This window comes from Drosophila miranda, chromosome 4 (genome assembly GCF_003369915.1).
Source record: "Drosophila miranda strain MSH22 chromosome 4, D.miranda_PacBio2.1, whole genome shotgun sequence".
Lineage (NCBI taxonomy): Eukaryota > Metazoa > Arthropoda > Insecta > Diptera > Drosophilidae > Drosophila > Drosophila miranda.
This window is the reverse complement of record NC_046677.1, coordinates 23,105,542-23,133,313: the sequence shown is the minus strand read 5'-3', so window position 1 is coordinate 23,133,313 and position 27,772 is coordinate 23,105,542. Positions and strand designations below refer to the sequence as shown.

Here is a 27,772-nt window from a genome sequence, read left to right as displayed (position 1 = left end):
CAGCTAGGAGTAACAGCGGCAGAGGCAGAGCAAACAGAGATGACTCTCTAACTGTGGCGCTGCCTGGAATTTCTTCATGGTTAAGCGCTGCCAAGCTCTTTGCCAACCGCTCAGCCAGCAGAGGAAGAAACAGCAGCCAGCATACAGCTGTAACAGAGGCAGCACAGAAGGCACCAGCAGAGGCAGCGACAGCGACAGCGACAGCGACATTAACAACAGCAGCAGCAAAAGCTGCGTCGTGGTCTTGGTCGTTGCTGCCGTCTTCGTCGACGTCAACGTCGCCTTTATTTTTACTTAATTTTTATTTCACGCGCTGCGCCACTATAAAAGAAACTGCAACAATCGTTGTGGCATGCAGTAAGAGGTTCCGCGTCAAACGAACTCCAACTCCGACTATAAGCTCCAACATCCCCACAAGATCAGTGACAAAATCCGCAAACGCAAAACGCAACGAAACGAAACGCACCGAGAAACGGATATAATCGAAAACTTCCAGTAAAATGCAGTCCAGTTGTGTGGTACGTTTGATCCATCAACCAGCATCAGCATCAGAATCGGCTACGATCCTCAGTGGATCTGTGTGTCTGTGAATCTTCTTTCGACGGAATCCGACTTGGATCTGTGTGTGATCCATTGCTGTAATCAGAGCCGACTGGCAGATAACGAGACACATTCGACTGGGATCTCAGTCTGATCCACGATCGACTTGGATCTGATTGTGTGTGTGTCTCTGATCTTAAGCCTTCTCCGAGCTGGATCTGAGTCTCCTCCTGAGACTTAGATCCCTGTAATCCCACAATTTTGAGCTGTCTGATCCTTCATTTAGCTTTTTGCTCATCCAAAATCCATTCAGTGTTCTAATTTGGTTTCTGTTCTGCAGTTAGTGATCGTCCTGGGCTTAGCCGCCTTGGTGGTGGCTCGTCCGGAGCCCCCACGTGACTCGTACAGTGCCCCACCATCGAGCAGCTACCAGCCGAGTGGACCCAGCGGCGGATATGGAGCCCCTGCGCCTCAATACGGACCTCCCCAGCAGCCGCCGGTGGTGCATAAGCATGTGTACGTCCATGTCCCACCACCAGAGCCAGAGTACCAGGCACCCAGGTAAGAGATCAAACAGAAAATCCGCCAATACTTTGAAGAGTCCTATTCGGGACTCTGTCTCCAAAAGCAGTAGAGATTGGGGTTATTAAATCCCTCAGAATTAGAGATGACCACATTTACACATTTACACATTTTTGGCAGACTTTTAGCTTTTTGTCTTCAAGAGATCTTGAATATTCTTCTAGAAATTCATTGGAATCAAAAAAAAAAAGATAATAGAAAAAAGGTCTAGAATCTTTAAACTTCAAAAATATATATAATATTCATGATGAATGGCAGCTAAAGACCTGTTTGATATTCTATATAAGCAAACAAAAGATAGAATATATTCATATTTAGGATCTTAACACTTCTCTCTAAAATGTAGCCATATTTTAACCCTCAAAAATTCTAAGATTGGGATCAAAGATTTCAATAACTTTCTTCGGCTTCCAAAACCGGAAAGATCTTCATGCTACAGATATTTTCAAAGAAAAACTTCATTACAAAAAGATTAAAGGTCTTCTGGAATAAGCAGAAAAATCTCCTCTCCCAGCAAAACCATCAACCAGATACAGTTCCCTTTAAGTAGATTTAGGTATCATTGTTCAAAAAAAGATATGTGTTAATATTGCAATTACAAAAATTTCGAACAAATCATAGCCACATCACTGCCACTCCCACCCTTTCCCTTTTTTGCGCTTCCCTATGCAAACCCTTCATTAAAGTACATCTTGCGTGATGTGCGGGGGAGTGGGTCTCCAAACGATCTCGCGTTTATTTGCGGTGTTCCACTTATCCCACTGCCTGGAGGAGATTCACATTGTTATGGGCATATAATCCACGCCACTTATGCACAATTCTCTCACAATTCATCGCCCACTCCAACGATTATAATTGTGTTACAACAAGACAAATGTTGCAAGTATCTGGGAGGCATCTAATCATCCTAAGCCAGCGGAGAAAAGGGCTTTGTGCAACACACTTTTAGGGGTATTTTTCCAACCCATTCGAGGGCCCATTTTCAAGAAGGAAAGCCACAAAGTAAATCTTTCTGCAGTGCACTCTCTGGTTTTCTGTAGACTTCTCTTTAGTTTCCAGCAGTCCTCACCAATTTTCTCCATTCCTCTCTGGTTTTCTCCAATGCCATTTTTGTGTCGTTTTTGGAGTCGAAAGCAATGTTAATTACCCCAAAAGCGGGTAATGATATCACGGCGCAGATCGCCAAACCGTGACTAAGATTGTTACCTAAGCTCCGTCTCTCCGTCTCTCTCTCGTGATATCTGTGGATTTTCCAAGTTAATTATCAGCCAAGTCCCTCAATTACCATAGTACCCATAGGGAGAGTACCACAGCACCAGAAGACACGGCCTTATGTAAGCCCTAATTGTGACAGTCGTTGTCATTATTATCATCTGATTACAGAAAAAACAGCAGCTGCACCATTTTTGGGGGTCACCATTTATGGGCAAAGACATTTGCATACTCGTCACTCATGCTCCTTTCTCCCTTTCTCTTTGTCTTTCTCCTTCTCTGTTTGCAGGAAACCTCTGTACGTGCCACCACCACAGAAGCACTACAAGATTGTGTTCATCAAGGCGCCGTCCGCACCCGCACCCACGGCACCCATCATTCCACAGTACCCGCAGAACGAGGAGAAGACTCTGGTCTATGTCCTGGTGAAGAAACCGGAGGAACAGCCCGAGATCATCATCCCGACGCCGGCGCCCACACAGCCCAGCAAGCCGGAGGTGTACTTTATCCGCTACAAGACCCAGAAGGAGGAGACCGGACCCTATCCCAACAGTGTTGCGCCCCCAGCACCGGAGTACGGTGCCCCGGCTGGACCACCAGCTCCGTCCGCTCCCAGCAGCTCCTACGGAGCACCATCGCACTAAGTGGAACCTCCCCGCACACAACCGAATCTCAACCCCAGCTCATGGCAATCCCATACACCATATCTATAATATTTTTGCTCTGGAAACGTCGAGGAACTCTCGACTTTAACGCGTGACAAAGTTTACTTACAAACAACGAAGGGACACCCCATACCATACCTCCATCCTTTATTCTCATCCCATTTATTGTTGTTTCTTGTGTAATTTTTTACCTCTGAAGTTTGTTTCTACAAACCTATGTATGAGAACATTTCCCATCTAGGCTGTTTGTTTCAAATTGTTTGTTTAGTCTTAAGTGTTCTAGGTCTTTAAGCAAAAAGAAAGATGCGTTATACACACTCGATTCACACACACTGCGATCACTGCGAACTAGTTATCGATAGACGATACCGATACCGATGCTTGACTCATCGCAAATGCATTTTCCGCTAGGCAAATCTACCAACAAACGAGAGAAGTTTCCACACATTGCTGCTGCTGTTGTTGTTTTGCACACAATTTTAATGAGTAATGAGAATGCGAGAGACAGTAATCGAATACAAAAAAATTACAACAAAAAAAGAAAGAAACGATAAATGATAATGATACTCAAGTACGATATATGTATATGTTAGAAAACGATAACATCAATGGCTAAATAAACGTTCAACGAATTATCAGTATAAAAAACTTATCTCTGTTTTTTCGACATATACTTAGAGTTTATCTCAAGAGCTGGCATTTCAAACATACAAAAAAATATATACGAAAAAATCGACTTATTCCATTGTTCCTTCCTATAATAACTTTTCATAGTGGAAAACCTCTTTATAGTATCTTGCTATGATGCCCATACATATCAAATATATTTCGTCTTTTACATATTCCTTCTTGGAATCTTAGTGTCTCTATCTAGAAGAATATAGATCTATACATTCTTACAGATCTGTAAGAAGATATTCGAGAAGATATTCTCCCGAAAGACATGTTTTTCCAAAGATCATGAGGACTCTAGCTCTATACTCTATACTCTATACAATATAGGGTCTATAACAGAAATAACTCTCTCAAACAACAGCCATTTACGTGTCTTAATAAAATAATGACAATAAATTAATAATGACAGACAGGTTAAAATCTTAAAATTCTTATTTTTCTTTTCATACAACATCTCGATTGTATTTGGATTATTTCTTATACTTAAATTGAAATTTTTCACTAGTTTACTTTCACTACTCCACCACATTTTAGTGTCCATATAAAATTCAATTTCAAATTGCAACGCTTCTGGCGTTGCCACCTCAAACGTATTTCCAAACAAGACCGACAGATGGAGCTTTTGGCCAAACTCCAAAACTGTAGCAGCAGCACTGGCAGTGCTTCCCAAACTGCTTATCTCCTTTCACTTGGACTTAAGCTGCAGCTGGCTTTTGGCTTTGGCTTTTGGGCTTACATCAAATTTGATTTAGCTTATGCGGAAAAACGCTTTTCGTTTAGCTCCCTTCCTGAATTTTTATGATAATTAGTTTAGCAGCATTTAAGTGGGTGTTAAAAAGTGAATAAAATAGGTATCACTAAAACTGTTTATTTTCTTCCACCCACGATACTAGTTTTGAAATGTAGCAGCGGTGGCCAGAGGCAAGGCAGCCAGCAGCCAATATAGAGTGGAAATGTATTTATTTTGTTTCAGTAACTACCAGCCCGTATTTTTAAATTTTTCTTTATCATTATATCGGCTTATATAGGATTTCTATATAATTTCCATTCATTCCTCTTTTCAACCGTCGGTAGGCTTTTCCTCAAAAAGGTTAGGTTAAAAAGGCATCGAAAGTACATCTAAAGTACAAAAGTCATTTTTGGTTAGGCATTATATCTCATCGTTTTTTGGTTCTGTCCATTATAATTGAGCCGTTCGAAAGGACAGCTCCAACGGAACGGAAAATAAAGGTAAGCCCTGGACCCACTCCATCCATACAGCAATATGCATGCATCCACATCCTTTTAAAAACAATCAAACAAACACTAACATCCAGAGAACACACACACACAAACACACACACTCGAAAAGCTCCTTCACAGGCCTCCTGCCAAAATGTAAGCGGACTTAAAAACACATCGTTTGCATTTGTCCCCACCTCGCACCTCGCCCCTCCCTCGTACCCCTATACCACTCGTATGTAACACACTCATCCATGCCCAGCACCGCCACTCCATTCACCATCCTCTCCCCCCCTGCCGAGGCCATGCTGCCATGCAACATCACCAAGCGGCACTTAAGTGACGCTCCAGCAGCCATCATTCCAACAGCAACAACTATCATTGTGAGAGAGTGCACGTGTGAGAGTGTGTGCTTTCTTATTCTTTTTCCATTTTTTTTGTTTTCTGTGACGCTTCTTGTGAATGTCTACAATATAAACATCATTTACGATGTTCCTTTTGTTTAAGCCCCGCTGATTTTGTTTACCTGAGCCTTAATGCTTCAAGCATTAAAAGAAGAAAGAGAAAAGCAAGCAGCAGGGCACGAAAGAGCGAGACCAAAGAGAAGGCTGGATTTTTAGTCGGCGAGAGAGAAGCGAGGGAGAGAGCTTGATTGCCTTGGGAAGGTAGTGAGAGGAGAGAGTAAAGAGAGGCAGGCAATGAGCCGAAGAGCTTCCGAAATCAAAGAACAAACCCGAGAAATCAAAGAACAAACTCGAAAGAGCATCAAATGCAAGCCAGAAGCAAGGTTTATTTATAGAAGGTATGGCATTCGTAGATATTCGAGAAGCACGTTGTTTGTCTACTCAATGATTTTGAACCAACAAATGGTAACAACTAGGTTTTAAATAGGAATAACAATATTTGAAAGGCAGGGCAGGGGTTCTAAGAGCCAAACAGCAACAGCGCTTTAAATTTTAATTTTTGTTCATTCTAATTGTAATAATGATCCGATGGGAATGTGTTTCTGCACTCTAGTATGCACATACATATGTATTATCGTTTCGTTTTTCAGGCATAGATTGAGGATGAAACAGATTTTCACGATTTCCTTGGCCAGATAGTATGGCATTCAGTATGATGCTACAGGATAAGCTTAAACACCCCTTATGAAGAAGTTATAGTCGTACTGGCATGTGTTCAAGTGCCATGCCGTACCTTACCAAAGGCCACCCTTGGGTGGGAGGCATTGCCAGCAAAAACAACACTCTACTAAACGCTGACTCTCCTCCCTTCTCGCACGCCTGCGCAATGAATGGGGAGAGCGCGCCCCAAAACGTGTGCCGTCTGGCTCTTCCACCAAAGCCAGCGACGTCTAACGGCAGTTGAAATTGTAATGCCAACGGAAACGGCACGCGACTGGCGTCGTTCGCGTCGCGTGAATGAGTGGATGAACCAAACAACCAACAACAAATCGAAGCAAAAGTCGGAGCAGAAGAAGTTTGGATGTGTTCGAAGCGTGTGTAGTACAGTGTAAATCATGTTTAAGCGAAACCGAATAAGCGAATCGCAAAAGCCAAAGATGAAATCAACAGCAACAAGAAATTGCCAGTCATAAAAAAAGGGTTTGTGTTTGTTATACCGTTAGCGTGTGCCCGTTGTTTCTGTGTGTGCGAGTGTGTGTGTGTGTTGTGCCAAAGAGAGACCTGCCCCCTACCACCCCGCTGACTGACAGCCAGCCCCCCGCGCCATTGTGCGTCGTCGGTCGCGTCGTACAATTAGAAGGCATTGCCAATCGATTTGTGTGAAAAGCCCAAAGCTAAAACTCAAAAGGTGGACAGCTCCAAAACAAAACGAAGTTAAGCCAAAAAAAGCGAAGAAAGAGGCAGGGGAAAAAGGTAGAAGGTAGAAGGAGGAAGGAGCAGCAGAAAGAGAGCAAACAAAAAAAAACGTCCTCGTAGAGGTTGTGGCAGGTGTAGTCTGAAAAATGAAGTTGAACCCAAGCCCAGACCCAAGTTGTTGCCTGTCATTCATGAAGGAAGCAAGGCAATACTACTCGTAGAAGAGCCAGCGGAATGGGCATGGAAGAGTGGAATGAGGAAACATGGAATGAGGGGAATAGGCCTGAGAAAAGGGGGGAGGGATAGGGACAATATTAATGAAAGACGTTGCAAAAATGTCACGTTCCCCACTCAAATTGAAATAATAATGAAGGCATTGAAGAAATGTCACGGCCCCCAGTAGAAGAACCTGACAGAAAGAGCAGGAGCATCAGCAGGAGCAGGATGACAGAGAGAGAGTCCAAAGGAATTTGCATGCCTCGAACATAAAGTATGGAAAACATACATAAGTCGGATTACACGATAATGATTGCAAAAAGTATTCCTTGAAGACGGAGAAAATCACATAAAAATGTTGTAGGAAAAAGTTTCAAAGATCTTATTACACATAATTTGAAACATTTCCCCAGGAAATTTACATGAATATTTTACAAATTCATTTGCAAGCCATTATAAGTAATGGTAGAAAAATATAACAAGTTCCATTAGAGATAATGATGTACTTTAAAAATTGAGGAAAATACATAAAATATTTAGGAGCAAAGTTGGTAGTATAATGATGTTAAGGATGTAACATCTGAGTAAATGATTCTTAACAATCTAAAAGAAAAAGTTTAAGAAAGTATAAGTTTAAAAAAATAAACGATGGGTAGTTAAAATGTCAAGGAATTTAAATGTAAAGCGATCTTTTAAATATTTTACAATGATAATCAGGAAGAATACTAAAGGAATACTTTGAAAATTTTAAGGCGTAGAATAAATCTAAAGGAATACAATTATGATTTATAAGAAATATTCCTAAGGATAATAGGAAAATACTGGCATTTAAGTTTGATAATATTATTTTAATGATAATTAATTAATTAACTTGTAAATAAAATATAGAAAAGATTACTTTAAAGGTATGGTTTAATAAAAATAGTTGGAAAATGTTATATAATTTTAATATATCAAATTACAACATCCAATGATTGGTGGAACTAGAATTTTTAATGGCGATTTTGAATGATCATCTTTGTAGATCTAGAATCGATCTCTAGCAGGAATTATGAAAGGATTCTTGTGCTAAAATCATTTCTTCAAAAAACAGCTTTCTTCTGCCTTTTACAGAATATAATTTCTTGTAGAATGAAATTTCTCTCTTAAGCACCGGCTATAAAAATACCATTTGAAAAGATGTCCCCCCAATCCCCAAGCAAAAACAGTCCCCAAATAAATTAATTTACAAGAAAGTTTGTACAAATAAAGCTGAAACGAAACATTATAATGACATAAAATATGACAAAAGATAACAACAGTCTACAGGCCAAAGGACCCCTGTGGTCCTGCCAAGAGTGGACCCTTGAAGATGTCCAGGCAGGCGTATAATTTGCCTAATAAAAGCACATAAAACCCTAAACAAATTCAACATAAATCTGGAGTTTATGCACAAGATGCTACAAGTGAATAAAACACGAGCTTAGAGCACAACTAAGTGACAGTGAGACAGTGACAGTGTGACAGCGAGACAGTGATAGTGGAAAGTGATGATAGTACAGTGAAGCAGCATATGCCCAATAAACAGATGGCCCATAACCATAAAGAGAAAGTGTTATGGCCATTACCATAGACGGGTGGTAGAGAGATACCCTTATTTTGGGGGCCCTGGCCTGGTTCAAATAACTTATGCCCATTGGCCCGAGCCGAAATCGCAATTTATGACGGGGGCCACAAAACTCTGGCAAGATGCTGGCAACTATTTAAAGAGCCATAAAATCTTTTGGCAAAGATATAAAGCAAACATTGTGTGTGGATGTGTGTGGGGAATACGTAGAGATATTGAGGATTGCATTCCGAGATCCCTGTCGTAAAAACGGAAGCTCGGCGGAATGCGGCGTCCAATCATTTGGGATTCTTATTAACTCCCAATTTTATTCCGCTTCAAATCCAAAAAGGAAACCAAAGTGCTTCCAGCCATAAACTTCCACAACTGTGGCAGCCACAAACAAAGGACGAACAGAAGGAGAAGGAGAAGCAGCAGCACCAGCCATGGCCTCTAGCATCTCCCGGAACGGCGGCTTCTGCGGTGCACTGCAGCGTGCCCCGCCGCCCATGCCGCCGGGTCTAGCGCGACGCCTCAGCAGCCGCGAATGCTACGGCGTTGGCAAAGTGAAGGTCATGCTGCGGGTCTCCGACAGAGCCCCGGACAAGGACTCCAACGGGGAGCCCGAATTCATGGCTCTGGACAAGAAGAAGCGTCAGGTGACGCTCACCGATCCCCGGAATGTGTGTCCGCCCCCGCAGGCAGCCCAGGAGCGAGGACCCATGGTGGCAGCGCCCAAAATGTTTGCATTTGATAATCTCTTCACCGCAGAGGATAAACAGGTGAGAGAGGTTTATGGATTCTATGGGAAAGGTAGTTAAAACTTTTCAGAATATATCGAAAAACTTTCTGGGTGCGATAGAATAGTTTATTTGCTAGGTTTATGTTCTTAAAAAATCACTTTAATATTTGATTTGAGAATATTTTCACTACACGAGAATTAAACAAATGAAATTCAAGAGATTCGGAGATCTCTTGGATACATATAACTTTTTAGGATAATTAATAGTTGATCGGTTCAAGATTTCAATGAATTTAATACGACAAATATAACGTTTAATAGGATCAGAGAAAATAACTTTTGAAATTTGAAAAGATGAGTTTGAATAATACCATGAAAATGTTGATAAGTTTACCGAAATGTGTACGTGAAGAAGATATGAAACTCTAAGGAATTTTTAGGAATAAAAGGGAAACTATGTTAAGATCTCTTGGGAAGAAAATGATTAGGAAAAAGATTCAGTAGATGAAATGTTGATCCCAATTCGATAAAGATTTCAAATTTGCTCATTTTATATAACTTTAACTGATAAACATCAATCAGTAGACCAATTTTAGACCTAGAAAATAATTTAAAATAGTAAAAGTAAAAAGTAAAATTAGAAAAAGCAAAGTTTATGATGAATTGAAAAAATTGAAGCCCCACACGATAGGTTTATTAAAAACAGCAAAGAAAATGTAGACGTGTCACCCTCGCTAAAATAAAATTCAATTCTCATGTTAAAACCCACCCAAAAATAGAAGTCACAAAACTATTGTCAGGAACACACAAAACTATTCCCACATCATATTCCATTATTTCCAGAGACCACATTAATCCATTCACGAGGTTTATGACCCGTAAAGTGGCATCACATCACTCATCTCTCATCAGACAAGCCCTCAAACTACAATAAATACCCAATCGAATCGAATTAAAAGATATAATCTACCCTCCCTCCCGAATAGTTGTTGTTCTAATCAGCAATCGAATAATCGAATTAACCCCCAATCAGACCCCACATTAGGGGTACCCCATGCCATCCCTTATTCCGTTCTTTATTCACTTCCCCTTTACTCTCTTCCCCCCGTTTCAGTCGGATGTGTGTGCATCGGCCCTCAGCGAAGTGATTCCCGCGGTACTGGAGGGCTCCGATGGCTGCCTGCTGGCGATGGGCTACCCCTCCACTGGCCAGCCCCACACGGTTTTGGGTGGCGATGTGGCCACTGGGGCTGGGGCTGCGACTGGGACTGGAACAGGGTCTGTGGCGGCATGTTCTCTGGGAGCCGCCCCCTGTGCCATAGCCTGGCTCTACAAGGGCATCCAGGAGCGACGGCAGAAGAGCGGAGCTCGATTCTCAGTGCGCGTTAGCGCTGTGGGCGTTAGTGCCACAAAACCGGATGCACTCTCCACGGATTTGCTCATCTCGCATGCGGCTGGTAAGCAGATGGATGGGGCACAAGGGGCACCAGAGATAGTTGCTGTGGCATGGGTTTTCATGCCACCTGTTTGCTGCCAGGGAGTTGGGGGTGGGGCAAAATGAATGGACATTGAGGGGGCGTGTTGTAATGTTGCCCCTGGGCCATGGGCGAATGGCGATGATGATGATGACTGGGGTCGGGTCGTCGCGTCGTAACTGGCACAATTTGAATAAACTTAACCTGCGAACCAGTGTTCCTTCCATATGCCCCATGCCACCTCACCCACTTACCTCCCTCCCTCCCATTACCTCCCTCCTCTCGCCCTCTCTGGTTCTCCTGGTTCTCAGTCGTCCCCTGGCAGTGCTCATAGAATGTGGCGTTTATTCCAACATAAAAACCTAATGTCCTTTTCATTCACTCCCCATCTACCTCTCGGTCTCCGTCTCCGTCTTTGTCTTACTCTGGACTCCATCGTTAACTCCTGCTACTCCTGCTGCTGGAACTCCTGCTACTCCTACTCCGACTACACAGAATCTGACGACTCCCCGGGGATTTATTTGCGTGACGACTTCCTTGGCGGTCCAACGGAACTACGTGCACCCACCGCCGAGCGTGCGGCGCTCTTTCTCGATTCCGCTCTGGCCGGACGCTTAAAAAGTTCCGGTTCTACTTCCACGCCTGCAGGCGGGGGCACGGCCCCCTTGGAGTCCGCCCTCATCTTTACGCTGCATGTCTACCAGTACAGCCTGTCCCGCAAGGGGGGTGGTAAGTGTCTACCTTATTGTTTGACGGGAATATGTGATACCCTTGCCAAAAAAGAGAGAAAGGGGGTATGGTTTATAGCAGATGACTGAAGAATCTCCCCAGCTATAGAAAATTCGATACGAAGAAACCGATTGCCGTCTGTCCGTTGTTATGGAATATATAGTATTTCCTTATTCCCGTAGTTTTTAAATATGTATGGACACAGAGTTTTCCTTTTTTGGTTCATGCTGTATATAAGATTGGAACCTCTAAGATTGGAATACTAAATTATATAGTTTTCAGACGAATAGTTAAACATTAAAAAGTTGAATTTCATATTAGAGTGATTAAAGAATACTTAGAAGTCAGGAACCTATCAAAAAGTGCACGATTTTGATCTGCGGTGTCAAGGCCAAGGGGGAAAAGTTATAAGGTTACGAAGTCTAACGAAGAATCGAAGAAAGACCCACACTAGATGATTATGGCTTTCTACAGGTGAAAAGCAAAAAAATCTGCAAGGGTATCAACAGCTTCGGTCCCTCTTCTTTCTTTCTTATTGCCTTTTGTTGTGGGTTGCAGGGTTGCAGGGTTGCTGGGTTGTGTGGCGGAGTGGCGGCTGCTGTTGTTGTTGCTGTTGCCACTCAAGTGGCCCGCTAAATGCTTGACTGGCACTAGACGGGGAGGCAGCAGCACCATTAAAGTGTCGCATTTCCTACTCCAACACGAACTCCAATCCTCACCCAATCCCCATTTCCACACTCAACCTCTGACTCCCCAATCGCCCTTTCTTTTTTCCTTGTGATTTACAGTGGCTGGCGGTCGGAGCCGTTTACATATCATCGACTTGGGCGGCTGTGCCAATCGCAGCGGGGGTCTGCCCCTGTCGGGGATTGGGAACATACTGCTGGCCATATTGTCGGGCCAGAGGCATCCGCCGCACAAGGACCACCCGCTGACGCCGCTGCTCAAGGACTGCTTGGCGCCCATCACCTGCCACGTGGCGATTGTGGCCCACGTCCTGCACGAGCAGAGCTACCAGGATGCCCTCTCCACCATTCAGATTGCCTCCCGCATCCATCGCCTGCGCCGCCGCAAGCATCGCGTCCCCATGCCCCTGGCCGTAGGCCTCGCACAAGGCCTCAGCGGCGGCGGCGGCTCCTCAGCCGGCTCTGGGGCGGATCCCTCCAGCTCTGAAATCTCCGCCGATACGGTCATCTATATGGGACCCAACGACGATGCCACCGACGGCGAACATCCGCCTGTGTATCTGCCATCGCTCAGTGCCGGCGACAATCGGGCGATAATGAGCAAGGCCCTCAAGGGTAGTGGCCTGGAGAAGCCGCCAACGCAGATGAAAGCGGGTCTGTCCAGTCCCATGATGATGAAGAAGGCAATGGCAGCAGCTGGGGAGAAGGGTAAGTAAATAAAATAGAAACCCAAAGACCAGAAGTAAGGATGGGAATGGTCGAAGAACGAGGACAAAATATGGGAATTTATGGGTGTTAAAACAAACAAAAGGCTACACGCTGGGAAATATGTGGGATCCGTAGATAGTATTTTACTGCTTTATGGTCTGAAGAATCTTTCAGCACCCGATTTCATAGCTAATCCTTTTGGTTTTCGACATTTTCCTCCTTTCACGCAGTCAAAAAGCTTCCCGGAAATAGTCCCATGGGCAGCCTCAAACGTCAAGCTGGAGCAGGAGCCTGTTCGTCGCCTCTGGTCCCACACGAACAGCAGCAACAGCAACAGCAGATTGCCCACGGATCGCCAATACCCATACCCCGACATATGGTCTCCAAGGGGTCCAATGTGCCCTCGCCCAAAGGCTCTCCTCTACGTAGAGCGCATTCCGGAGCCCATGCCGGCGCACATCCGGGAGCAGCCTTGGAACAACTGGAAGCAGGCATGCGAAAGATCACGGAGGAGCAATGGATCGATGGACCACGAGTGTCCAGAGCCAAAGTGGCGGAGGCACGGCACCTGATGCGGGAAGTGAATCACGTGAAGCAGTGCGAGACGTGGGTGGATGGACCCAAATCCCTGTCGTGTCGGTCCCTCACGGCCGGTAATCTCCCAGCGGCTGGGGCTCAGACGCAGGGCTATGGCTTCATGGACTCGCACAAGAAGACCATGATCCGGCAGTGGGTGGAGACTCAAACGTCGCAAGTCTTCCAGAGTCCGGCCACGGTGTCGGCCAGCAATTCCCCCACGGCCCTGCATTGGAAGCTGTCGCAGCTGAAGCAGAAATCATTGGATCTGCCCGAGAGACCTGCATTCCTTCCCGAACAACAATCGATGGATCTTCCACAGCAGTGCTTCGAGAGCCAGCCGCTCCTCGGCCAGGACATGTCACTGCCGCCGGATGGCGATGAGGATCAGGATAGCGGTCCCTCGGAAGTGCCACCCGCTCTGCCCCTGTTCGACGATCCTTTGGGCTCCAGGGACATCTCGCACGACAGCCTGCATCGCATGCTCTCGCGGCATGTCTCCAGGGAACATCTTCACGAGGCCGATCTCGTGGCCAGTCGTGCCTCCTCCTCGCATCATCAGCATCAACATCATCGCCCCTCCTCACAGCGCAGCATCGACTGTGGACTGCAGGTCACCGAGGAGGAGATTGCCCGCACCATGGCCCGGGAACAGGAGCATTCAATGCATCCGCTTTCGGCTCTGAGCCACTGCGACAATCTCTCCTTTGTGTCCAGCTTCAATATGGCCTGTGAATCCTTCAGCGAGTGCGGAGAAAGAGCAAGGTAAGTGGGATTCTTCTATCTAAAGCATATTTCCAGAGTACAGCGTTTTGCAATGTGTCGAAAAGACTGGCAAAGCTAGTCAGCTCTAATCATGAATCAATAATCCCTCTGCGAGACAGACACTAATATCCCCTTCCCGTTCGCTCTTCTTTCTACTCTCTGCAGACATCAGTTCGATCAACTGGCACGCCTCCATGAGATCTTCACCTCCCAATTGGCCATGGCCGAGGTCACGCCCTCCGCCGCGCTCTTCCGCACGGACGTGAGCAGTGTGTTCAGCGAGCCCGTGTTCCGGTTCAATGTGGGCCAGAGCAGCGTCTGCAGCGAGCCCGCCTACCGCCTGACGCCGAGTCCGCCCAAACAGCCGTCGCACAGCCCCAGCCAGGGATCGCTGCCGAGTCTCAATGGCATCATGGAGATTGCCGGAATGGATGATTACGCTTTGTTGCGACAGCCGGATGGCGCCTCCGATCCGAGTCTGCCCAAAAGCGAGAAGCGTTTCGCGCCACAGCACGACGACATCTGCGAGCTGGACGAGAAGGCCATGGCAGCGGCGGTGGGCAAGAGGAACTCCCTGGAGGATGCCCAGCATAAGCTCAATGAGATCACGAACATACTGCCACTGGCGGCGCAGTCGAGGCTGCCACTGCTGCCGCTGAACACCAGCTCCGAGGCGTACGACAGCGGCCATGACTCCAACTCCACGCCGCGTACTTCGAAGCATTCGGGTATATCGCGACGGGCGGAGAGCGGCTACCACAGTGTGGCCACCGTGCGGGACTCTGACGAGAGCAGCTTCGCCTCGGGCATGTCCAAGGGCCAGCGGCATCGCATCACCATATCAGGCGGCGGAGGAGGAGGCTACGGAGCAGGTGGTGGGGGTTCCGCCACGGGCAACTATCAGCGGCATAGCCATGGCGTCGGCGGCCACAAGAAGCATCGGCACCGCCATGAGGGCAACGGCGGCGGCAACAAGGGCCTCTGCAATTGGCTTCTAACTCCCTTCTCCTGCACATATCCAGAGACTGAGGGCGAAATCAGTGACTTCTAGGCAGCAACACCAGAAGCAGGAGAAACAGGAGGATGAGCTTCAGTCCAAACACCCACCAAAAGGAAACCAGAGCTAAGTCCAGCATTCAAATGGCCAAAAAAGAGAACAAAATAAGAAACAAAAATATCATAAACATTTAGGACAAGATTAGGATGAGAATCAGAATAAGGATCGAGAGGATCACTCAAGTGAAAGTAGAAGAAGAGACACAGCCTTTGGTGGATCTTTTGATAGCGACTGATTAACTTTTACTAGGCGACGGCTGCCACCACAAGACAACAACAAAGACACACACAATTTTTAAGTAATCTAATAACTAACCCAACAACTACCCTAATAATAAAAATAATACTAATAATAATACGATAAATACACCATAACTACTGTATAGTGCGTTTCGCAGCTATAAGGCAGGTGAAATGGGGTTTGAAGTCAAAAGCTTTGCATGGGATACTTTTGAATTTTTACATTTTTGCTGTATGAAAGCAAACATTCGGTTATGCAGCAGCGCACGTCGGTTGTTGTTCCGTTTTTGCCAGGAGTCTGCCACATACACGTGCTTCAGCTTGGTGGCCACTTGGTAGTGCAACAATCCCAGTTATATATCGAATTTTTTCACGCATGATTCCCTTGAAAGAAACTCCTCCACTGATCTTAATCATATCAATCTACCCAAAAGATTTTATTATTTTAACGAGTTTCAGATTAAATATGTATGAAAGATATAGAAAAATAGATCTTTCATTGGAACCAATAAGCGGAAACTGAGGAAACTAAGACTTTGGGAAACTACAAAGAAACATCCTAATATTCAAAAAACCATCTTTAGTTCCATTTGATAAAACTAAAAGAAAATATTGGAAATTATTGGATTTTTAGGAAGATATCAGCCAGGGCACTAGATCATGTGGTTTTTCATAGGAGTCATGCATGTATATCGGAAAAACTTAGAAAACTTTGAAAGAAGTACTGATGTCTTTCAAGGGCAAGATCTGACTTGGCCTTTCTAAAAGACCTGAAAGAATATTTGCAGATATTATACAATATGAATCTATAAAAATATGCAAATAGCAGCCATACAAGTCTTCCATTTAATAACCATTTCAAAGTCATTTCCATAATATTCAGCTGTCTCATAGTTGGGCAACGCACTGTACAATATATGCGCTATAAATCAATCGAATCATTCCATCACTCACTCAATCACTCACTACATACACGCATAAGTTCAAACGGGGCTTTAAAGAGTATCTTAAGTTGCCAGCTAGCATAATGGGGTACATCATATATTATTGGGGGGATGGGAACCAGAAAGAAAGAAGCCTAGAATAGAGATCCCAAGACCGCGAGTATCCCAAAGTTGTATCTATTAAAGAATTAAACATAAAATATACATACAATATATACATATACATAATCAGGCTACAATCACTACGACTTTACAATGCAGAGATACATCTATATACATACAACATCTACAATATATATATATATATATACATACACGATATATCATATATATGTATAGCTATTTATTATTGTTTTAGTCTTGGGTTATCAGATATCGCATAAGTATTGCTAAATGTTGAATGTTTGCTTATTCAAACGATTTATTGCCAATTATAAGTTACAACAAAATGTTTAAATTAATTGTTAGTTAGCTAAAGTTATACACACATCTACTACTACTTAAACCAAACCAAAACCAAACCAAAAAAAGGAAGAAACGGACTATAAGGTAGTGAAGAAAGAAAAAGAAAGGTTTTTGCGGACAAGTAGACAAATGTTAAACATACAATTTTGTTGCCATTTTTGCCTAAATAAACTATGTTACAAAACGAACAAAAAACACAAAAAAAAAACAATGAAGAAACATGAGGAAATTCAACAAAAAATAAATCAATATATATAGTATATATTTATCAGAGATATAGATATTCTATAAGCGATTGGATGGTTGGAATTTTAAGGAACAAAGCCCTAATGCATATTCTATAAATACACAAAAATTATACATATTATAATATATATATACATACACATATATGCGTAAAAAGCGTTTGAAGTACGCCTCAAAGTATGCAGCACTTCCGGGTATATCTAGCTAAATTCTTCATTTCTTGGGGATCATAAATAATATCTTTCAAATGCCTTGATTTTTTTAGTCAGCCATTCAACATCATACCATATGTATCTATATCGTACATCGTACATCCAACGAAAAATGTCTAACACTAATTATATTGCATTATCCATTATCCATTATCCATACGATTATTATTCCACTTATCGAGCGTACATAATTAATCACTGACAAAAATCCCCCAAAAACACGTATGCAACTCAGCCACTCGCTATGCTTTCACACATTTTATACGATATAATCACCTAATGGAAGTTTCCCTTCAGCAAAACCTACCTTCTTTCAAAACCCAAATTGCAATTTGCAGCCTGCCACACACACACACACACACACACACTCACTCACACACATGCAACATGCAACATATATAGAAATATGATGGAGTCGTCGACTTCGGCGCTGAATACAGACTAATTATTTTTTATAATATAAACAAATTGACAGCTGGTTTTATTGCTAACTCGGTGGAAGGCTGGAAGGGTGGGTGCTGCCACATGAATGGGAATGGGGGACGGGGATGCTACATGTGGCACGGCATGGCATGGTATGGTATGGTATGGGTAGATGGTTATTTTTGTTGTGCCTCAGTTGGGCAAATAAAGTTGACGTTTTATAGATAGAGACATGTGCGATGCGATGCGATGCGATACAGGGAGAGAACTGCCAAACATTGAAGCGGCACTCACAGTCGTAGATTTGAAGCATGGAGCGCGTGCTGTGGCACCAGCACGCCCCCCAACCTCTCTGTGGCACAACAGATGATGGGAACGTGCGCTGAAGGGGAAAATGTCGAACAATAAAACACGAAAAGGAGAGCAGTGCTCTTACAAAGTCGCCAAAATGTATACCCTAACCAAAGGGATATAAACGTAAGTATGGGAATTGTTTAGAGGAAGAAAAATCCAACATATCATCTTGATTTCAAATAGTTAGATATTGAGAGATATAGATAGAGTTAGATATAACACGAGAGCACAACGAGTCGGTTGGCTTAGATCATTTCAACGACGATGTCGATTGGGGGCGCGGTTCGGTTTGATTCAAGACGAATGAAGTCGGATTGAAGAACTAGAATCCAAGACGATGTGCAAATACCAAGTGAGTGCTAGATGCAGACTAGTCAAGGGTATGAGGGCCGAAGCCGAATTACCCGTATGACAGATCGAGACAGCAAGCTCGAAATTACTTATTAAATGTCGTCTTCACCACATGTGCTCTCTTTCGGAGACCATCCATTTGTCAGTCGTTTGTCCCCGAAAGAGGATGTGTAGAGCACGATTATTTCATTATCTTTTTCTTCATTGTAGCAATAACAAGCGAATAGAGCAGTTTGTAAAACGTTTGCGATCTCTTTTAAGCGCTTGTTTCTCTGAGAGCCGAGAGAGCAAGTTGGACAAGTGGATGGTCCTCACCACAGCGGACGACACCACCTTAAAATAATTTCATTATGGGATGCTGCCGTGCGCGTGTATATATACATATGTATATATGTATATACAATGTGGTACAATGGGCAGTGCCAATGACGAACTACTGTCGCACCACTGACTATAATCTATGGATTATTGGCTAATATTGCACCCAGCAGGAATATAATGCATTTCTTGGAGTAAGTATTGGGATATTCGGAGTAGAAATGTATTTTCTTTAGTATGACAACTGCTAGATGAAAGTTGAATGGAAGTCATAAAGTAAACGATTTCAACGAACTAAATTCTTAGCCGTTGCTTTTTGTGTAGGGTCTGAAGAAAAAACAAGAGATTCCAATCCAAGAACACAGCAAACCACCAAAAAATCTATCCAACATTTGCAACAATTTAGGCAACAAGAGGATTCTGAAGGAATTTAGATTCTAGCAGCATCCAAATGTATCACCAAATCCCCACATACCCTTCCTCTCCGTAGAGTACAAGCAATAAAATGTGTTGGCACCTTCTGGCAAATGCCGCGCGTTCTACAATGCGAAAAACTCGTATAAGTAAAGTTCTATCGCCAACCACCCCCCCTGCCCCAACCCCAACCCCAACCCCAACCCCAGCACATCCTTCACTTTTCCCATCACCTACAGGACCCCGGACCCCCGTCCATATTCCGCTCCCCACCTCCCACTCCTGCCACTTTCCCTGCAGCGATTTTTCTTGTTTGCTGCCTCCGTTCGGTGCGTCTTCGTCTTTTGTCTGCCGCCGCCGCCCTTTTCGTGTTCCTTGCCTCGCAAACGTCGCCATTTTTTTGCGTCCCCAGCTCCTGTTCCCGAGGACTCTCTCGCTCCGATACGTTTTTTTGTTGTACTTTTTACAACCCTCTTATCGGGAAAACTTTAAATTTTCGCATTCGCAATTCGCAGTCACAAATGCAAATGCCGCCCCGCCCACACGGGAGCAGGGAGTGGGAGTGGGAGAGTCCCACGATCCCCGCCCCCTGCCCCCGCAGTCTCTCAAAGGACCTGCCTCCTTTGATGTGTATGTGTATGTGTGTGTGTGTGGCCTCCTCCTTGGGAGTCTGCTCGCCATATGTTGCCAATTGAGGCGAAAATCGAAAAGCCGTCTACGCTATGGAATTGTTTATGACCCCAGCGGATTGAGGACATTCGAGGGACGACTCTCTCTATAGCTCCTCCCTCCTCTCTAGCCTTTTCTCCACTCCTTCTCATTTCCCCTGCTCTCTTTTTCCTGGCGACCTTTTCCTAGTTTTTCCCCAACTTTTTCTGTCTCCATTTTTCCTGCTGTCGCCTTTTAATTATGGCTCGCAAATTATTTTCGAATTTTTCCATCATACTGCGGAAATAAATGTTGACTGCAATTTCCCGAAGTCCCTCCCCCCTCCGTTGCACTCCAGGCCCAATTCCAAACAGGATGGAAAAGGATTCGAACCATTTCTGGTTTTTCTTTTTGCACTTTTTTTCAGGTGTTTTTCCTTCTCTCTGCGTGTGTGTGTGTGTGTGTGTGTGTTTTTTCCGACCAGGTAGCAGCAAGAGTTGCAAGGGAGTCCACTGTTTGATGGTGCGGGAGGGAGGAGTAATACGTGGCAGGAGCCGCAGTTCCATTTGGAGGAGGAACAGGACGGAGTAGGAGTTCCATTTGGAAGAGGAGCAGGAGAGGTAGTCGAAGCACGAGTTCGGAGCTGGAGTTCCATTTGGAGGTGGACTGTGCTTGTTGCTGTTTTGTGACCTAAAAAAAAATATTCACACTCACTTCACTTGTCAAGTTGAATAAAGCAAAATGCTGCCCCCCAATGGAGGGGGCAATACAAAAAATAAAAAAAAGGGCATACAAAATGCATAGAGAAACATCTATATAGATCATACAGTGCAGATCATAGATATAAGGCTCGGCAAAGCACGTTCCAATGGAGATGGAAATGATTCTTGATCATAAAATATTATGTGTACGGAAATTCAGGAAAAAGAAAGGAAATTGATACCAAGAAAGATTCTTTCCACAAGAAGTTTCCCATAAAGATTGGTTCTAGACAGCGGTCCGGTAATAACCATTTAGACAACAATTTGTAAGAAGAAGCCTTGAAAGTTTTGTGGCTTTCCCATTTGTAGCCGATGCCAGATGCCAGTAAGAAATTTATATACTTTTTCTGTGGAAAGGTAATCGAAAAAGAACGATCCGAGTCACCACTATTCTTAATGAAAATCTCTTATTAATCCAAAGAGTCGTTTCTATTTAGTCAGAAACAGACGGGAAAATGTTCCAAAAAAAGACCGTTCAAAAGGATTATTATTCCGATAGAGGTAAAGAAAATCCACACAATAGACTGGTGAACACGATGGTACTACCTGCTATTAAAAATATGCCCCTTGATCGAAAAAAAGAAACTTTTATCAGTTTCCCATACCGGGAATTGAACCCGGGCCTCCCGGGTGAGAGCCGGGTATCCTAACCACTAGACAATATGGGATGTCAAGAAAACTGTGCCAAATGGGTTAAATCACATAGGAGACTATAGATCATCGATCTGAAAAATCTATAAAACTTTTCAACACTCAATGTGTTATTTCGATTCCTTATTCTTTAGAAATAAGTATTGTACAACCGCTATGCATATTTTATTTTTTGGACTAAAACTGTATGTAAATATATGTGTATATATACTATCTTTCCATACTGTAAAAATGGATTTTCCTTGAAGCACGAACAAAAAACATGAAAAAAATAAACTTTTGACAGTTTCCCATACCGGGAATTGAACCCGGGCCTCCCGGGTGAGAGCCGGGTATCCTAACCACTAGACAATATGGGATGTGTTGGAACGCATGTCAAATTCGTTAAATGACTTGGGAAACTACAGATCTTCAATCTGTATAGATCTATCTATAAAACATTTAATTTAACATTTTTCCAGATCTAAAATTTATTCCTAACTTTTAACATTCACATTTTGTTTAATTCAGTGGATTTAGTTATTCAATCGTCGTTTAGCCACAACAGGTTTCGATTGGTTGGAAAACGACGGGCACTTTTATTTCTTTATCACCGTAAGCGAGATAGGAGTTCCCCCATGAGCAGCTCCACGTCCAGGTGGCAGTCCTTGAGGGTCTTCTCATTCATTCAACGTCTACTCAGTTCCTTACGAATTAGTATTGTGCAACCGCAGTGTATAATTTTGATTTTGGACAAAAACTATATACATATACGTATACTTATTTTCATACTGTAAAAATAGATTTTCCTTGAGGCACGATACAAAAAAATGAAAAAAAGAAACCTTTAACAGTTTCCCATACCGGGAATTGAACCCGGGCCTCCCGGGTGAGAGCCGGGTATCCTAACCACTAGACAATATGGGAGATGGAATATGCCACGTCAAGTAACTTGATGAACTTAGTGGCATATAGAATCTCTTTGGTCTGATTAATCTGGTTAAACTTTCAACGAACAGAATATAATTTTAAACTGTGAATAAATCGCCTTTTCCAGTCCTAATACAAAGAACGCTGCTAAGAAGATTGTTTATAGAATTTCAGTTTCTGGGTATTTATAGATTGAATTATAATATTTTCAATTCCATTCCAAAATGATAGTTTCCACAATCGACACAACTTTTGCTCCGCACTGTACACCCGCATGCACTTTAGGGACATTTGTGGAGTAGTGGGGGGCTGTGGGGTGTGCGGTGCACTCATTAAAATCTGTCCCGTTTGCAATTAGAGTTTGTCATTTGACTGGCAGCGTGAAAATACATAAAATATATGTATATGTACATTAATATAACAACGAAATCAGCGGGCAATGGGGAATTTTCATATCAGCGCGGAGAGCAATGGGAATTTGGGGTATTGACAGCTTTTCTCACTCGGAGGCAGGCTCTGACACGGTTCTGATTGCATTCATAATAACTGCACTTCGTTCATTTGCAATTTCAATTATCGAAGCGATCACCGCGCGGGTTTTAATGGGAATTTGAGTGCTGGAAATTGGTCGGTGTCGACGTAGTAGAAAATGAGGAAAAAGTAGAATTAAGTGTCTGATTATCTAGAAGATTCACTGCAAACTAGACTTCCACCCAAGATATAAAAATTTCTATTCAATTTGCATTCCTTTTTATATTAATTATTATCAAAAACCTTTTGAACTTTTCAAATACTGAAATTACTATAATTTTTGCTAAAAATAGTGACATGAAAACTACCAGAATGCTCTAAAATAGTATGGTAGTATAGATGATACGCATAGTCCTAACCTACATTTGTACATATTACGTTCTATATGTTCTCGTTTAAAAGTTGAAAAGTAAATAAGACTATGCTAATGGAAATGGTTAAGGTTTGGGGCTTATTTTAAAGCTCTACTTATATATGTATGTATCATTCCATAAATAACGCATACATTTCATCAAAAGCACTTGGAATTTCACAGCAAGTACCAAACGATTGAGACCGTATCCAAGTACAATTGCTTTGTTATCCAGTTATCCAGTATCAATTGATAAGAACCTCCCGCTGGTAGATAGAGCGATGAATCAGCGATGAAATGGCTTTGCGTCTCAATGGGAGGAACGGCGTCTAAGGGGTGTACGAGTACGACTAAGGGGTGGTACGATTGAGGATGGTGCACTTATTGCGCATCGGTAATCGCCAATATATCATTATAATGTGTGTGTGTGACACACCAGAGAAGCCATAGAAGTGGCCTCCTTATTGGAGGATAGGGATAGGGGGAGGATATGGAGTGTTGTGGCAATTACAAAAAACATGAGCAAACATGAACGCAATTGAAAAGCCGACAAATGAAATTTAATACAGGAGAAAAAAGCCAAAGTCGAATTCATGGAAAATTAAATGCAGAAACCCTTGAAGCGTAGGACGAGGCGACCGCAAGTTGTAAGCCTTGTTAACCCCTCCAGAAACAGGATTACTCACTTGGCCTCTAGGGCCTTACCCAGCAGGTGAAAGAACAGGGCCGTGCCGCATATCTGCAGATCCTCGCCAGCTTCCTCTTGCATGCTGTCCATCAGCACACCGCCGTACTGGACGGCAACCATCACTAGCATCATGCGGATATAGGCGAAGTTCCGCTCCATCATGCCCAGAAATCCCAGGGACACAATGTTACCCAGAATCGTGAGATTGCGCAGGCTGTCGCTCGTGTGGCAGTCCTCGCGATCCTTGAAAAGGCTACAGCACAGATCTAAGCTTAGGGGCAGCACAAAACAGGCATGGCCCAGGGTCACGGCACTCGTCAGTCCCGTGGATAGTGTGTATAGCTCCATGTTGACCAACGGTAGGGGAGCCAGCACCAGGCACCCGTGGCACACGTCACGCAACTTTTGGCACTCATGCGGCTGGCCGCTGGCGAAGATCACACGGAGCAGGCCGAGTCCTGCCACCACAGCACCCACCGCACAGGCCGCATAGGCGCAGGGGTGCTCCTCTGGCCGCAAGTTCTGGACAGCCCTCAGAGCCGTGGTCAGGAGTAGGCTATTGTACAGACATCGTGCACAGCGACCCGAAGCGGGTTCGCCCATCACCAACTCGAATTTTGACGTTTTTTTCCCCCCTTTTACAATGAGATGAATGTTAAATGAATGATTGCTGGTCGAACTTACATGTGTTTTGTAGAATTTACACGCGAACATATTTTTGAGGATTTAAACACTTTTTACTTTATGTAAACCGAAAAACATTGAGCAGCTAAGAAATGGCGCGTGATTTTTTTGCTTTCCTGGCTCGCTTCCCATTCTCATCCGATTTGGGAGGCACTTACATGTGTTCTGTTAAAATTACATGCGTACATACAAAACCGCACTTTGTACTGCGATGAACGATGATATTTTCGAGGATTTAAACACTTTTTACTTCAAACAAACCGAAAAACGCGGAGCAGCAAAGAAATGTCGCGTGATCTTTTTCTTTTCCTGGCTCTTTCTTCCCATTCTCATTCGCTCTCTCAAAATTCCGTTCAATTAGAATAGACTCTCTGCAAAAAATGGTCACACTGGAGTGTCATCGAAATATGGCGACCCTTTGTTTACGTTTTGCAGCCGCCACGAAAAACAAGCGAATGCCGTCCTAAAACCACCTAAAAACGTGAAAGAACCACAAATTTAAATGCCATTCAAGAAAATACCGCCACTGCGTATTAATAATGGGATAAGTATGCTGGAATTTATACAGAAATGCCAGCAATTCCTTGTTAAATATCCAATATGGTTTGCGTAATCCCCTCTTTAAAGCGCGCTTGACGATGGAGCTGCTGTTGCTGCTGCTGCTTTTGCTTGCTGGTGGCATAACCCCAATGGGGGATAACGAAGCGAATATGCAACTTGGCAACACTTGAGCATTCCGGGCACGCACTTAGCCCCCAACCACAGGAGCCCCCCCTCCGACCGAAGTAAGCATAAAGAAAAATAATAATTCAACTTTATTTGTGCCACACATACAACATACCTCTCTCCACCATTCCCATTCCGATTCCCATTCCCTAGCAGGCAAAGGCGAGCAGAGCAGGATGAATGCTGGGAAAAAGAGAAGACCCGAAAGCGGGGAGACGGGACTCCTCGTTCTAAGGCAGCTGTTCCGTGTCAACACCCAGCAGGCAACACCATCACCAATCCATGGCAAATTTAATCGAAAGCGTGTAATTGACCTCAGTAAATGGCACAGGAATGGGCGTGGAAATGGGTCTAGGAGTTGGGCCACCACCCGGAGATGGGCGATGGGAGTCGAGTCGGCGCCGGTGTGGGAGACAGGGCTTTGTCGAAAGCTTAGCCAACTGCCATCAAATCATTATCAGTTAAATAAACGACGGCAGCAAGTTAAAAAGATAACGAAGTCGTCGTCGTCGTCGCACAGGAGCAGAAGTAAAAGCAGAAGGAACAGCAGCAACAGATGATATCTCGCCCCGCACTCGACGACGGTGGCTTTGATTCGGAGTGGCACGGCACAGTACACCCCATCTGCATGCCCCAACCATCCTACAATAGACAGACGTAAGCCGCCTCGTTTTATGCTAATTCAAATGGAAATGGAGCCAGTCAGCAGCTGCCGGCGTGGCAAAGTGGAGTATAGGATGAGTCCTCAACCAAGTTGTCAACGGCATCCCATCGCCAGAGCCAAAAGCTCGTTTCATTATGCGACTGCTGGCTGCTTGCTGGCTGGCTGCTGTGGGCGTGGCGTGGCTGGTGCCTTGATCGGGGCTCAGAGATAGCGCACAGAGAAAAGCTGGCAGAAGAGGCTACGGCTACATATGCAGATGTATACAGGATATGCGGAGCAGAATACGGTCCGCGTCGTGGTCCTGGCCGAATCGCATTCCTTGTAAGGCAAATTCGCCATGATTTTCATATAATTTCCGCATCATAAAGCTGCGAAAGTAATTTTCCACTTGAAAGCACAGCGCAGCCAAAAAGTGTGAAACGATAGGAGGCAGGAGGCATACAACCGAGCAGGAGATGGGGTCAGACATTGGACCAGGCTAAGACCCCAAGCTGTCTGCCTCTGTATGTGTGTGTGTTGTTGGTTTTTGTTCGGTAATGTCGATGGGAGCTTGTTTTTTGCCACATTGAGCATTTTGTGTTGTCACCTTTTGGGCGCACGGGAATGCAAATAAGACCAGGCCAAAACTCTGATTCCTTCGCATTAAGTTGTGGAAGCAGCAGGGAGCATCTGGAGCAGAAGCTGGAGCTGGAGGCAACTCCAATGACATCTCTTTAAGGCGACATAAGATTAGGCTAAGCAGCTGGGCACACCCCGGAGCACACACACAACACAGCGAGAGGGAGGACACGACCGAAACACACACACAGACAATAGGGAGTGGCCGCCGTGTCGGGGCAGCAAATTTCATTATGCGGCTCACGTGCGAGACAACCAAATTCACTGGGAAATAAAGAAAAAATCCAAGCGAGCCACAGTTGGAGTCTAAGGACTAGAAGATACCCAAATATTCCAACATTCTCTATAAAAATGAAAAAAAAAACCCTCTTAATAAGAGGAGAATGAATATATGGCAATACATTCCCAACAAGAGATGTTCCTTGCCACATTTTGACTGTATTTAATTTAAATCCTAGTTTTAATTAGAATGTAAGAACTTGCATTACTTTCATAGGATATGTCATTTGCATTGATCGATACTTCATCATTCTGGCTGTAAAAATATTCCGAACTTTAACGTTTTATATTATTGTATTATGTGTAGATAATGTCTTCACAGCTTCGTCCTATTTTTCAAGGAAGGAAAGTGAAGCCGATAAAAGGTAGAGATGTTGATAAAGATGATATAAGCGATAAGGAAGGACCAAAATATTCGTTTATAGCTTTACTGATCTCCAAGATCCAGGCATTATTCCGATTTTATACAAGAATCTACACCAATACAATATACTCCATGTCGTCCCTCATCCAAAAGCACGGTATAAAAATTCTGGAAAGAACGAAGAACCAAAAAAAAAGAGGGAGAAGCAAAAAAAAAAGAATAAAGAAAATATAAATACAACAGAGAAGAGAGAAGAGGACAGGAATATCGGAAGGAAGCGGCAATAGAAAACGTACAAAAGCGAAACACGCAACGCAACGGAGAAACGGAAGAGAGGCGCCAGGCGGCTCCCGGATCCGACTTTGGAGCACGGTGCTCCAGCTTCACTTGAACTTATCCCCCCAGTCCCATACCATACCATCCCATACCATCCGTATTCCTGAAAGAGCGGGCAGGCGGAAGGAAGTCAGTCAATGCCCGCAGCAGAAAAGGCCAGCAACAACAAATAGAAAGCGACAAAGTAGAAACAAAAATAAAACAACGCTATAGAAAGGGAGAGGGGGAGTCCAGGAGCGAGATGGATATAGAGTGACTATAGGAATGCCCTGGAACATAGATAAATTTGAGTAATTCCTGCAGGTGGAAGGGCAGCACGAAACGAAAGAAAGGAAACAAAA

The 27,772-nt window shown here is 43.9% G+C and overlaps 3 protein-coding genes, 2 long non-coding RNA genes and 3 other non-coding genes across 8 annotated transcripts in view; 3 read left to right on the top strand and 5 right to left on the bottom strand.

Moving 5' to 3' along the window:
* The window catches only part of LOC108162385, a 54,936-nt gene extending 30,209 nt beyond the window's left edge, over positions 1 to 24,727 (bottom strand). The window contains exon 1 of the long non-coding RNA XR_001775565.2: positions 24,445 to 24,727. This is a non-coding gene — a long non-coding RNA (uncharacterized LOC108162385). The remainder of the gene's footprint in view (positions 1 to 24,444) is intronic.
* On the top strand, positions 345 to 3,647 carry LOC108162380 (proline-rich extensin-like protein EPR1). The gene is made up of 3 exons (XM_017297097.2): positions 345 to 518; positions 881 to 1,101; positions 2,624 to 3,647. The coding sequence occupies exons 1-3, from the start codon at positions 501 to 503 to the stop codon at positions 2,976 to 2,978; spliced, it is 594 nt and encodes a 197-aa protein (XP_017152586.1). The 5' UTR covers positions 345 to 500; the 3' UTR covers positions 2,979 to 3,647.
* On the top strand, positions 6,252 to 17,825 carry LOC108162374 (kinesin-like protein GA13060). The gene is made up of 7 exons (XM_017297088.2): positions 6,252 to 6,499; positions 8,869 to 9,298; positions 10,373 to 10,715; positions 11,229 to 11,462; positions 12,251 to 12,856; positions 13,087 to 14,197; positions 14,363 to 17,825. The coding sequence occupies exons 2-7, from the start codon at positions 8,963 to 8,965 to the stop codon at positions 15,246 to 15,248; spliced, it is 3,516 nt and encodes a 1,171-aa protein (XP_017152577.1). The 5' UTR covers positions 6,252 to 6,499; positions 8,869 to 8,962; the 3' UTR covers positions 15,249 to 17,825.
* Trnae-cuc lies at positions 21,226 to 21,297 on the bottom strand. Its single transcript has one exon. It is a non-coding gene; the product is annotated as a tRNA-Glu (tRNA).
* On the bottom strand, positions 21,568 to 21,639 carry Trnae-cuc. Its single transcript has one exon. It is a non-coding gene; the product is annotated as a tRNA-Glu (tRNA).
* On the bottom strand, positions 22,115 to 22,186 carry Trnae-cuc. Its single transcript has one exon. It is a non-coding gene; the product is annotated as a tRNA-Glu (tRNA).
* Positions 23,611 to 24,432, bottom strand: LOC108162379. Its single transcript, XM_017297096.2, has one exon. The coding sequence runs from the start codon at positions 24,361 to 24,363 to the stop codon at positions 23,755 to 23,757; it is 609 nt and encodes a 202-aa protein (XP_017152585.1). The 5' UTR covers positions 24,364 to 24,432; the 3' UTR covers positions 23,611 to 23,754.
* A 14-nt stretch (positions 24,728 to 24,741) lies between the features above and the next one.
* On the top strand, positions 24,742 to 27,646 carry LOC108162386. Its single transcript, XR_001775567.2, has 3 exons — positions 24,742 to 24,992; positions 25,072 to 25,229; positions 25,324 to 27,646. It is a non-coding gene; the product is annotated as an uncharacterized LOC108162386 (long non-coding RNA).
* Positions 27,647 to 27,772: the final 126 nt, after the last annotated feature.

Bases quoted from the DNA above. Each gene is read 5' to 3' on its own strand.
- LOC108162379 (XM_017297096.2), bottom strand. From the start codon at position 24,363: ATGGGCGAACCCGCTTCGGGTCGCTGTGCACGATGTCTGTACAATAGC.
- LOC108162380 (XM_017297097.2), top strand. The intron at 1,102-2,623 runs GTAAGAGATCAA...CTCTGTTTGCAG, and splicing joins CCAGAGTACCAGGCACCCAG to GAAACCTCTGTACGTGCCAC.
- LOC108162374 (XM_017297088.2), top strand. From the start codon at position 8,963: ATGGCCTCTAGCATCTCCCGGAACGGCGGCTTCTGCGGTGCACTGCAG. The intron at 10,716-11,228 runs GTAAGCAGATGG...CCGACTACACAG, and splicing joins GCTCATCTCGCATGCGGCTG to AATCTGACGACTCCCCGGGG. The intron at 12,857-13,086 runs GTAAGTAAATAA...CCTTTCACGCAG, and splicing joins GGCAGCAGCTGGGGAGAAGG to TCAAAAAGCTTCCCGGAAAT.